Source organism: Mus musculus, chromosome 16 (genome assembly GCF_000001635.26).
Source record: "Mus musculus strain C57BL/6J chromosome 16, GRCm38.p6 C57BL/6J".
NCBI lineage: Eukaryota > Metazoa > Chordata > Mammalia > Rodentia > Muridae > Mus > Mus musculus.
Window position 1 is genome coordinate 36403551 of NC_000082.6, and position 13024 is coordinate 36416574.

General features: G+C 39.6%; 1 protein-coding gene across 1 annotated transcript; it reads right to left on the minus strand.

Annotated features, from left to right (window-relative positions):
• Window positions 1-395: 395 nt before the first annotated feature.
• On the minus strand, window positions 396-4813 carry Stfa2 (stefin A2). Its single transcript, NM_001082545.1, has 3 exons — window positions 4700-4813; window positions 1580-1681; window positions 396-602 (listed from the first exon to the last, which is right to left on the minus strand). The coding sequence occupies exons 1-3, from the start codon at window positions 4781-4783 to the stop codon at window positions 477-479; spliced, it is 312 nt and encodes a 103-aa protein (NP_001076014.1). The 5' UTR covers window positions 4784-4813; the 3' UTR covers window positions 396-476.
• Between the last annotated feature and the right edge of the window lie 8211 nt (window positions 4814-13024).

Below are 13024 nucleotides of genomic sequence, written 5' to 3' on the forward strand. Positions count from 1 at the left end.
GGTCCTAGGCAAATGAAAGGATCGAGGAGTGTTTTTCCCTAACAGTGAGGAAGGGGTAATAAGATCTTTTATCGAATTGTAACCAAGCTGTAGTTATTATATGTGCTTCCCTGACAGTGAGGAAGAGGTAGTAAGATCTTTTATCTAATTGTAACCAAGCTGTAGTTATTATATGGTTTCTAGTTGGTATTGTTCATTGTGGAATTACTATTCTGAACCATGAACACTGTGCTCTGTTTGGCACCACGTATATTTAAAAAATTAGAATGATTCAGAGGTTACTAAGGCCCTTGCCAAAGTAGGACACACAAATTCATGAAACATTCCATATTTTAAAATAATTGTCTAGGAGTAAGCATCAACACAATTCTGAGTAATGATGGAGGAAAACAGTTATTTCAAAAATGCTTCTTTATTGATGGCCGCATCTCTTTACAATGGGGGTTAGGGGATCAGGTCAAGTTGGAATCTGCTGTTTAGAAGTAGGTCAGCTCATCATTCTTTGCTTTGTTAGTCTGATAACCAGTGAGTTCCAAATCGTTTTCACTGGAAATACCACTTAAGACGTTTATGTGGAGGTAGCAACCACGTCCTACATTCATCTGAAAGACATAAAAGAAGAATGAAGGGAAGAAGGAAGGAAGGAAGGAAGGAAGGAAGGAAGGAAGAAAGAGAAAGAAAGAAAGAAAGAAAGAAAGAAAGAAAGAAAGAAAGAAAGAAAGAAAGAAAGAAAGAAAGAAAGAAAGAGAGAGACAGGAGGGAGGGAGGGAGAGAAGGAGGGAGGGAGAGAAGGAGAGAGGGAGGGAGGGAGGGAGGGAGGGAGGGAGGGAGGGAGGGAGGGAGGGAGGAAGGAAGGAAGGAAGGAAGGAAGGAAGGAAGGAAGGAAGGAAGGAAGGATGTTAGTTTATTCTCGAGGATCTCCATTGTATGATTGATCTTTCTCATGAAGACTTGATGTGCCAAGCTCTGATGAAACAACACTGCTGGCCCAAGGCAGCACCTGTGAACTAAACTTCCATCCCCCTGTATGTTAGGAGAAAGAGCAGCTTAACAGTATGGCAGAAGACATATTTCCTAGATGTATTTTTACATGACATGAACCTGGGATAAGACCATCCCTATAAGAACTTGCAATTTTTTCTTTATCGGAACAATAAAGGTTTTGTGTTGTAGAATAAATACTGTGTTCTGATATCCCTTCCTGCCTTAATCTTCAAATGCTACTAACCATTTACCATTTGTAATGTTTACCATTACATATGTCACTCTGATGAGCATCGTACAAAAAGTATGTGTACATGATGCATGGACATGTACTTCTCTCTCTCTCTCTCTCTCTCTCTCTCTCTCTGTGTGTGTGTGTGTGTGTGTGTGTGTGTGTATGTGTTCACACTGACTTCTTACCTTAGGTCTGAAGAAAACTTTCTGTATTCACAAGGTAAAACAAGGTAACTATCCTGTTATCCAAGGATTTGGGTGTCTTCCAATTGCAAGTGTCTTAATTAAAGACCACTGGAAGAAATGAAGCTACATTTAGGGCAACAGGAAGCAATTGCATCAGCGATTGACGGTGTCTAACCTTAATGAAGTAATTTAGTCCTTGGACGACTTGAACTTTATACTCGATGGCTTTGAATTTTTCATATTTCTCATTGGTTTTCTCTTCAAGCAGTGGTCTGACCTTATGAGGAGAAAGTGAGAGATGATGTTAAGGCTCTGTTGACTTATCTTACCTGAATCACAAATCTGGGAACTTCATCTTGCTGAGAGTCCTCAAAGATGCTGATGAGCCTGGGCTGGCTGCTCAAGCCTCTAGTATCTAATCACAGAACTGGGACAACTGAGGAAGGAGAATATCATTCAAGAGTGTTATTCATCTTGGAATATATAGAAAGTTCCAGGCCCGTTGGGGTTGCCTATTGAATCCTGCCTCAAAGGACAAAACACACACACACACACACACAAAAACAAAGCAAAAAACAAAGTAGTCATGATTTGCAGTGAAGTACTCCAATAGGTATGTCTATTTTGATCAGTAAATACAAAGTATTTGACACATATAAACAACATGTAGTAGAGATTTTTTTCTGGGACTCATAAGATGACTCTAGGGATCTAATAACCCCCTCTGGCCTGACACTGTGTGGGGACCCAACAGACCATCATCTTGGAGGAGTAGACTGAATTTCCTGATTTAACAAGGGCTTTCTGTAATATGTTACCCATAGTGTTCTTTGAAAGGGAATTATTGCTGTGATTGATAAAATGCTTCCTAAAAATAGTTTACTTCCTGTTTCTCTCCCTCTCAACACTTTAGTGGGATTTGTCCCCTCAGGCTGTCTATTTCAAGCAGGACAGATGAGTAACATCTGGGAGCTGAGGCACCACCCTGTACCTGCTCACCTGACAGTAAAGGGGTTGGCAGCAGTGCCTAATGTCCTTTTTGGTCTTAAACCTGTGTTTGGTCATGAAACAGTGCTTAATTAATTTTTATTTTATAATATTCCCTAGATATCTTGATTTCCTCTACACTGTTAATTTCCATGCAAAAGAGGCCGTTTCTTTTAACCTTTTATGTAGCTTCTACAGGTTGTAGCCAGATGCTTAAATCCTAGGAAAGACTCAAGATATGCCCCTATAAACTGATTGTTGACCATACATCTCTCATGGTGATTCAAGCCTGGGGCCCTGGCTTCCACAAAGAAGGCAAGTTTCCTGCATGTTCTCCCTCTGATTCCTGCAAAGCTCCCCAGGATGCTGAGGCTGTGGGAAAGGACTGGATAGTTTCCAATCTGTATGACTCTTAAACATTTTGAGTCTTGGTTTCATCACTTAAATATAGGATGGAATGTATCCTTGCCTGCCTGGGGGCTTTGAAGATTAACTGAGAGGTGGGACAGAAATCAAGACTTTTAAAACAGCAGAGCTCCTTCCTGCGGTGAAGTGACTTCATCAATATCTTTGTCTCCTGCTTGTCTGATGTTGCAAGAAAATATTTCTAAATGAATTTTATCATTGAAGATTTGGTACCCAGAGGTGTCATTAGAAAGATAAGTCCTTCCAACTTAAAATGTATATGATCAAACTTTATTTTATGGATGTATGAAATCCTCAAAGAACTAATGAGAATATCAAGCTCAAAAATTATCCTAGCCAGCAGGATGACACACTTGGTAGTTCTTCTTACTTGGGAGGCTAGAGGGAAAAGGATTATCTGAACCTGTGAGGTTTAGACCAGATGGAGAAATAGCAAACCCCCCGTTTCAAACGAGCAGCTATTCTAGATAACCAAATGATCAACTATTAAAAATCATGAAAATCTTCTGTAACTCTCTATATCAAATAATTGTATGTTTCTGTCTGTTTCCCTATAGCACGGGATCCTGGAACATCTCAGGAAAATTTTTCTTAGTCAGCATAAGTATCAACTGTACTTCATCTGTGCTTACTGGTTTTGAAACACTTTTTCTACACTTTGGTATTTTAGTCCTTTTAGCTCTTTCTTCTTACAGGTAAAACAGAGTCCTCTTCCTTGACATCCTATTTTAAAGCCCTAGATCCCCAAAGCCTTTTAGGATGCCAGATATCCGGGCCTACAGGAAAGTGAAGTCAAGGGTAGGAGTGCCCACTCTCCCAGAGACCTTGGAAGAAATGTAGACACTCGGGCCCATCTAGTTCTCTTCAGTCAGATCTGACATGTGCACATTTAGGGTTGAGAACACTGACTTCATGTGAGGATTCTAACGAAGGAATAAAGACTTAATGTTCCTCAAAAATAAAATGCTCCAAGATATTTATTGAAATAAACTATGAGTGGGAACTATTTAGCCCTAAATACTTAGTTATTAATTTTAGCCTGTGACCCCTGTAGAATGTTCAGTGCCCTAAGCATGAAGGCTCCCATCTGTTCTACTCACATAAGATCTGATAGTGCCTAGCTTGGTGGCACATGCCTGTAATCCCAGCACTTGAGAAGTTGAGGCAGCAGGAGTGCCTTGGGTTTGAAGCTAGCCTGGGTTACTTGCAGGATAGTCATCTAGCAAGTCTATGTGTGAAACAAATGCAGAAACAAACAAACAAACAGACAACAATCCAAACTAATCTTGGTCTCCAGCATGACTTCGTTTCAAAGAGGAAAACATGATGGTAGAAAATCAATTGCAAACCTACCTCTATAATTTGCATGCCTTTTTCCCTTTTATAAAAAACATAATATGTTACATTTTTATTATTTAGATGATAGTTAAGCAACATGTAATAACTTGCTAGAAACATTGAGTTCTGTTTTGAATGTGATGGTTTGGTGGGCATTGCATCCTGGAATCAGTTCAGGAATCCTTAATAAACGTAAGTGCCTTCACACATAGTTTCACCTAGTGGGACTGGAAAATTCCATCAGTAATTGCAGCTTCTGGGATCAGACATGTGAAGCACAGAGACCATCCAAAATGTTGAATTCACTTTCAGGCTCTGGGGAAGGTAAGGCTGCAGTAAAGAGTATGGTTTGGCCAACTTTATCTTGAAATGTTAAAGGCACTCTGGCTTAATATTCCACATTTAGCTGTACCAAAGTTTGAACAAAACCCATATATTTCTGGTTTCTGTGATATCCCACACTCTTACTGCAATGTCAAAATGTGAATCAAATTCTGAAGGTTTGATTTGGGATCAACCTTTTTCCTGAAATACATGGACTCACCTTGTCAGCAATCTCCTGGATTTCTGATGTGGCAGGTCTGGCCTCTGACAAACCTCCAATTATTTCTATGGTGTATTCAGTCATTGCTGGGCAGGGTGCTGAGAAGAAATGATCCAGCAAGCATAGAGACTCAGGGTTTTAAAGGTTTCTGTAAGCTCCTCCTCTGTAATGTATAATAGCCAGTCTTTCTGAGGAACTGGGGGAATGAGTGTGACCTCAGGCAAGTCTTACTGCATCCCTGAGGGGAAATGCTGAGTAGAGTTGGGGGGAAATGAGTTGGTGGAAGTGAGCAAGTGGGTGTGCCCAGGACTCAGGTGTGGTGAGCATGTTTGCTCCCTGCAATCTCTGTGCCAATAATGTTACTATGTTGTGCCATAAGAGGAAGGACAAACTTAACCTGAGTTTCTAAATATGTTAATTCTTGAATAATTCTTTAAAGAGAATACTTAATAATGTCAAGACTGATTGTTAAGATCCACCCAACTTTATAAAGATAACAAAACTGTCTACAGTGGATTTTTACTTGTACTTTCAGAAATATTTATCCTGTACAGGGGAACGACAGGGCCAAGAAGTGGGAGTGGGTGGGTGGGGGAGCGTGTTGGGGACTTTTGGGACAGCATTGGAAATGTAAATGAAATAAATACCCAATAAAAAAATAAAACAAACAAAAAAAAGAAATATTTATCCCCAAACATGAAAAATAACATTATTACGAATACCTTGATTTCTTCTGCTGCTGTTGATTCTCTTGAGATTACCTTGTTGTTTTGTTTTGTTGTGTTTTTAGAATCAGGTTTCTCTGTTTAACAGCCCCTGACTGTCCCGGAACAAACTCTGTAGATCAGGCTGGTCTCAAAATCATAGAGATCTGCCTTCCTTTGCATCCCAAGAGCTGGGATTAAAGACATGGGCTACCATAAACAGTGATTATCTTTTTTTAGAAGAGCATGCATGTAGCCCAGGCTGTCCTAGAGCTCTCTAGTATAGGCTGTCCTGGAACTCACTATGAACCCTGGACTTCTGTCTCTTCTGCCTCCTCCTTTAGAGCACTGAGATTATCGGCATGGCCTTGAATGTCTGATGCTTCTGCCTCTGCTTCCTAAGTAATGGGTTTACAGTCAGTAGGTAACTTGTCAGGTAATATCTCACCCATGTAAGAGGTAAAGCTTCTCATTAGAAGAATTGCTGGGTGTCAAGAGGGAACTGCTAGGGATAACAGGGAACAGGGCACAGCAGAGGGACAGAGGCTTGCTGCTCACCCATCCCTGCCCACTGGGGTGATTCCACCTGAGAGAAAAGGGGGTAGACATGCTCAGTTCAGAGTGGCAGAGACATGGATATTTGTTATTTTATGCGTTTTGTATTTTAAACAATCTAGAAATCAAGCTAGAAGTGAAATGCACATATCTATATACAGCCAAAATCCTTCTTCCCAGGGGACTGAGACTCTGTCTTTCAAAAACAACAACAACAAAAAACAACAACAACAATAGAAAAAAAAAAACCTGCTGGATAACCTTTCTTTAGATTATAGACCCCAGTGTCTGGTAATCAGAATCTTAGGCTGCTTCTTTTAATCCTGTACATCAACTGACACAGCCTCACTCTGTCAGCTTTGTAGATTTCTATGAGGTTTGACTTACAGAAAAGAAATTAGGTGTTCTAAAAAGAAATCAATGGAACTTAAATTAAGAAGCCACTGGGGATCGCTTCTCGGCCTTTTGGCTAAGATCAAGTGAAGAAGCCACTGGGGAACATTCTTAGTGAGGTGCAGAGGTTTGCATCTAAGGTCTTTCTAACCAAATCTACTCAAGTTGGCAGGATTAACCAACACAATGGTCAACCAGGGTTCTAATAATTGATTTCATTGAAGATAGAACTTTGCCCTTATGTAGCACACGCAGGCTTTCCTTGAATACCTCATGTAGTCCATCTTGATCTTGAACTCATGAATCTGCCTCTCAGATTCTGGGATTATATGCATGTGCCTCTCTGCTGAATGTTAACATATGCCAACTTTAAATGGCAGGTTCTTATAACTTTTTTTGCTGAGGAGCTGCTGGAAGAGAGCTGGGCTCCCAGGAGTGCTGACATGCTTGTGAGCATAGGTAAGCCCACTATTTCTGCTCAAGGGACCCGTTCAGTGCCCTCAGGACACAGGAACCAAGGATCCTTCCAGTTTCCCTCTGGGCCCAGAACTGATCCTGTACCATAGTGCCTGAAGCTGATCCTGTGTGAGAGCTCTCCATAACCAAATACTGCTGGGAGAGACCTAGTCTCCCAGGAGAACTGAGACATCTGTGAGCACAGATAAGACCACCACTTCTGGGCAAATTCCTGGCCCAAGAGGGACCTGCCCAGAGACATCAGGACACAGGAAGCAAGGAACAGCCAGGGTCAGGATTCTTCAGGTTTCCATCTGTACCCCAGAGCTGACCCTGGGCCACAGCTTTTCATACCCAAATTCCTCCCAAAGAGATCTGGTCTCCAAGGAGTACTGACACACAGGCTTGTAGGAGGGATAAGCCACAGTCAGAGACAGCAAAACCAGTTAACACCAGAGATAACCAGATGATGAAAGGCAACGTCAAGAATATATGCAACAAAATCCAAGGGCACTTGGCATCATCAGAACCCAGGCAAGTCCTGGATACTCCAACACAATGGAAAGGCAACACTCTAATTTAAAATCACATTTCATTATGATGATTGAGGACTTTAAGGACATAAATAGAAGAAGGCTACTGACTTGTGTGAGTTAATTTTACATCCACCCACTTTGCTGAAGTTGTTTATCAGCTTTACGAGTTCTCTAGTGGAATTTTGGGGGTCGATTAGATATATGATCATATCATCTGCAAATAGTGATATTTTGACTTCTTCCTTTCCAGTTTGTATCCCCTTGACCTCCTTTTGTTGTTTAATTGCCCTAGGTAGAACTTCAAGCACTATGTTGAATAGATAGGGAGAGAGTGGGCAGCCTTGTCTAGTCCCTGATTTAAGTGGGATTTTTTTTTTCAAGTTTCCTCTCTATTTGATTTGATGTTAGCTAGTGGTTTACTGTATATTGCTTTTACTATGTTTAGGTATGGGCCTTGAATTTCTGATCTTTCCAAGTCTTTTAACATGAAGGGATGCCGAATTTTTTTTCAAATGCTTTTTCAGCATCTAATGAAATGATCATTTCCCCCCCCCCCCCTTTGAGTTTGTTTATGTAGTGGATTATGCTGATGGATTTTCTTATATTGAAACATTCCTGCATCCCTGGGATGGAGCCTACTTGATCGTGGTGAATGATCATTTTGATGTAGTCTTGGATTTGGTTGGCAAGAATTTTATTGAGTATGTTTGCATCAGTGTTCTTAAGGGAGATTGGACTGAAATACTCCTTCTTTGGTCTTGGTGTGGTTTAGGTATAAGCATAGTTGTAGCTTCATAGAATGAACTGGGTAGTGTACCTTCTGTTTCTATTTTGTGGAATAGTTTGAGGAGTATGGGTATTAGGTCTTCTTTGAAGGTCTGATAGAATTCTCCAATAAACCCATCTGATCCTGGGATTTTTTTTTTTTGTTGTTGTTGGGAGACTATTAATTACCACTTCTATTTCTTTAGGGGTTATAGGACTGTTTAGATAGTTTATCTGATCCAGTTTAATTGTGGCACCCTGTATGTGTTTAGAAAATTGTCTATTTCATCCAGGTTTTCCAAATTAGTTGAATACACACTTTTGTAGTAAGATCAGATGATTTTTTGAATATTCATAATTTCCGTTGTTATGTCTCCATTTTCATTTCTGATTTTATTAACTTGGATACTGTCTCTGTGTCCTCTGGTTAGTCTAGCTAAAGATTTATCTATCTTGTTGATTTTCTCAAAGAACTAGTTCCTGGTTTTGTTGATTTTTGTATAGTTCTTTTTGTTTCCATTTGGTTGATTTCAGCCCTGAGTTTGATTATTTCCTGCTGCCTACTCTTCTTGGGTCTATTTGCTTCCTTTTGTTCTAGAGCTTTCAGGTGTGCTATCAAGCTGCTAATGTAAGCTCTCTCCAGTTTCTTTTTGGAGGCACTTAGAGCTATGAGTTTTCCTCTTACCACTGTTTTCATTGTGTCCCATAATTTTTAATATGATGTGTCTTAATTTTCATTAAATTCTAAAAAGTCTTTAATTCCCCTCTTTATTTCTTCCTTGACCAAGTTATCATTGAGTAGAGCATTGTTCAGTTTCCATGTGTATGTCTGTTTCACTGTTTTTGTTGGAATTTAAGACCAGCTGTCGTCCGTGGTGATCTGATAGAGTTCATGGGATTATCTCAATCTTCTTGTATCTGTTGAGGCCTGTTTTGTGGCAAATAATATGATCAATTTTGGAGAACATACCATGCTGAGGTGCTGAGAAGAAAGTATATTCTTTTGCTTTAGGATGAAATGTTCTATAAATATCTGCTAGATCCATTTGGTTCATAACTTCTGTTAGTTTCACTGTGTCTCTGTTTAATTTGTGTTTCCATGATCTGTCCATTGCTGAGAGTGAGGTGTTAAAGTTTCCCACTATTATTGTGTGGGGTGTAATGTGTGCTTTAAGCTTTAGTAAAGCTTCTTTTATGAATGTGTGTGTGCCCTTGCATTTGGAGCATAGATGTTCAGAATTGAAAGTTCCTCTTGGTAGATTTTTCCTTTGATGAGTATGAAATGTCCTTCCTTATCCCATTTGATAACTTTTGGTTGAAAGTTGATTTTATTTGATATTAGAATGGCTACTCCAGCTTGTTTTGTGGGACCATATGCTTGGAAAATTGTATTCCAACCATTTACTCTGAGGTAGTGGCTCTCTTTGTCACTGAGGTGCATTTCCTGTATGCAGCAAAATGTTGGGTACTGTTTATGTATCCCATCTGTTATTCTATGTTTTTTTTATTGGAGAATCGAGTCCATTGATGTTAAAAGATATTAAGGAAAAGTGATTGTTACTCCCTGTTATTATTTTTTTTTTTTGTTACAGGTGGAATTATGTTTGTGTGGCTATCTTCTTTTGGGTTTGTTGAAAAACTACTTTCTTGCTTGCTTTTTCTAGGGTATAGTTTCCCTTCTTGTGTGAGAGTTTTCCATCTATTATTCTTTGTAGGGCTGGATTTGTGGAAAGACATTGTGTAAATTTGGTTTTGTCACAGAATATCTTGGTTTCTCTGTATATGGTAATTGAGAGTTTTGCTGGGTATAGTAGTCTGGGCTGGCACTTGTGTTCTCTTAGGGTCTGTATGAAACCTGGCAGCTGGTCTCATGTGTCTGGTGTCAGGAGTCAGAGGGACAAGTGCTGGCTCTCAGCTCAATTTCTCATTTTTATTCAGTCTAGGACCATGGTATGATGTCACTTATTTATAAAATGGTTCTTCCCACCTTAAATGACCTAATATTAAATGTGGTACAGTGAGATACATATTTGTATCCAAAGACTTTCTAAATGTATCTCATCAAGTTGGCAGGATTAACAGTCATTATGGCTAGAGTTCTAAGAGATGATTTCATTGGAGACAGAACTTGGATACTATGAAGCATAGGCTTCCCTGAACTCCCCATGTACCACAATTGATTTTGAATTCATGATTTTCTTGAATCTGCCTCTCAATTTCTGATATTATAAGCATGTCCCTCTATACCGAGTGTTAACAAATGCCATTTCAAAATGCATTGTCCGTATAAATTTCTTTCCTGATGATTGGTCTCAGTAAATGACACATTAAGGTTGGAAATGTAGCTCAGTGATAGAACTCTTTGCCAAACTTGTTCAAGGCACTAGCTTTAATCCCTAATGCCACCAAGAAAAAATAGTCTTTCCCAAGGTGAATCATAGAACCCTTCCTTTGAAGACAAACATAAAACCTAGAAACCTTGTTCAAAACTTCCCTGCCATTTCATGTAGGTCTTGACACTGAGCAGGTTGTTTATCCTACATTGTCTAGCAGTAAGTCATAAAAATCTTCATTCTAGGAGGGGCTCTGTTCAGCACCATAAAGATGGACCACCTCAAAAATAGACCAAGGATCTAACCAGGTCAGCCTTGCTGATTATCCTACCTAGTCTTTCACCAGTAGACCATAAGCCTCCCTGTACAGTCACATCAGCAGTTAACTGTCCATTTTGTGTGAAACAAAAATATTAAAAATGAGCTGCTGTTCTTTGGTTTTTGAGACTCTATTTCCAAACTGTCCTATGTCCTTTAAAATATTGATTATTCATAACTGCCCAACATTTTTTTCCTGTGCTGTCTATTGCCATTGGAGTATGAATCTTAGAATGAAGAGGATGTGTTTTACTTTACTGTATGTCCACACATGACATTTATTATAACGATCCATTTTAAAATATGCTTCTTTGACACACATTTTTTTCTTTTTCTTTTTCTTTTTTGTGACAGTGTTTCACTGAACACTTATGGCTGATGTGGAACTCACTATGTAGCCATCCTTGAGCTCACAGAGCTCCACATGCCTGTGCCTCTAAAGCTCTGAGATTAAAGTCCAGGGCCCCCATACCTGGCTTACAACCTTTGAATGTCAACATATATTTTTCTGTTGTTTGCCACTCTCAAGAACCAGGCATCCATTGTGTTCTCAGCTCTCAGGCTCTCAGCTGTGATTCAGCTGATGTTGCAGATTGAATAAAGGAGATACCACCAAGTCTTTACTATGTATACTTGCATCCCACTGGTTCTTGTCCCCTTGAGAACTGACTGATACACTATCCTCTCTGGATTCTCCTCCTGCCTGGTTAAGGGCACAGGCAGCTATCCAGTTAAAAGCTCAAAGTTGAAGCCTGAGGGACATAGTTTGCCTTCTTATTTCCAAATGTGATTCATCAGACAAAATTTACCTTTTTTCTTAAAAATACTCTTTTTTTATGCTCATGATAGTCAGGGTGACCTTTTGTAAACACAAACTGGATGATGTTATGCTTACTGATTTAAGGAGAGAGATGTGGTAGACACACACACACACAGAGAGAGAGAGAGAGAGAGAGAGAGAGAGAGAGAGAGAGAGAGAGAACACAAATCCAACCACTCACAATTAAGACTTGGTGCTTAGCCTTTGCATAACCTCATCTTATGGTAGTTTCCAAGTTGGTACGTGTTAGATGCTGGCCTCATTCAATTCTAATGAGACACATCAGGCTCTTCTCCTTTCAGAGTCTGTGCACTTAACACTGCAAGACAGAAACCCTCCTTCTTGGTTTCTTAGCCATCATCTCATTACAAATGTTGTATATATATGAAGGGTTGGAAAAATAAACTTGCTTGATTTAATTATTTCATGCTGTATTCATAAATGGTAAATCAATTTTTACTTCAAAAATTGTTAGGATGACCTATAAATATTATATTTATTGACTATGAAAAAGTGTATCCCTTTTCTTCCACTGTGTTCATAGCAGCCAAAAAACTAGAAGCAATCATCAACCAATACAGAAAAAGTGGTTCATTAACACAATAGAATACTATTCAGCTATTAAAAACAAGAATATCATGAATTTTGCAGGTAAATGGATGGAACTAGAAAATAATGTTCTGAGTGAGGTAAATCAGACCTCAAAAGACATGAATCATATGTACTCACTAATAAGAAGATATTAGCCTAAAAGTACAGAATACCAATTATATAACCCAGAGACTCAAAGAAGGTAAACAAGAAGAAAGTCCAAGGTGAATATACATAAATTTCACTTAGAAGGCAAAACAAATTAGTTTTGGGAGGCACAAGAAGGGAAGGATCTTGGTGGAAGAGTAAAAAGGAAGGTAAAATGGAGGGCAGGATCATGTATGGGGAGAGACGGGTGCCAGATTCTAACGTCCAGGAAAATGAATAGAAATATGTAGTTTCTGGGGTTGGAGTGTGGGGTATAGGGTTAAGGGTTGAGGGTAGGGGAATCTCTAGGAAGTTCCAGAACCTGAATGGGGCAAGGAGGCTTTCAGGACTCAGTGAAGGTAACCTTAGCCAAAATGCCAATCAGTGGGGATATGAAGGCTGAAGAAGCTACCTCCAGTAGCCAGACAGAACCCCCTGTGGGTTCTGTCTACACATACAAAATATTTTACCCAGAATTCCTCCTGTCTTAAAGAAATACAGGGGAAAAAATGGAACAGACACTGAATGAATACCTAACCAGTGACTAGCCCAGCTTGGGATTTATCCCATGGGCAGTCCCTGACTCTATTACTGATGCTATGTTGTACTTGTGGACAGGATCCTAGAATGGCTGTCCTCTGAGAGTCTCTACCCAGCAGCTGACTGAGACAGGCACAGATATGCAGAGGCAAACATGGGACAGAGGA

Excerpts from the sequence above, each read along its gene's own strand:
- Stfa2 (NM_001082545.1), bottom strand. The coding sequence starts at position 4,783 with ATGACTGAATACACCATAGAAATAATTGGAGGTTTGTCAGAGGCCAGA. Across the intron at positions 1,682-4,699 it reads TCCAGGAGATTGCTGACAAG|GTCAGACCACTGCTTGAAGA; the intron begins GTGAGTCCATGT and ends TCTCCTCATAAG. Across the intron at positions 603-1,579 it reads GACTAAATTACTTCATTAAG|ATGAATGTAGGACGTGGTTG; the intron begins GTTAGACACCGT and ends TATGTCTTTCAG.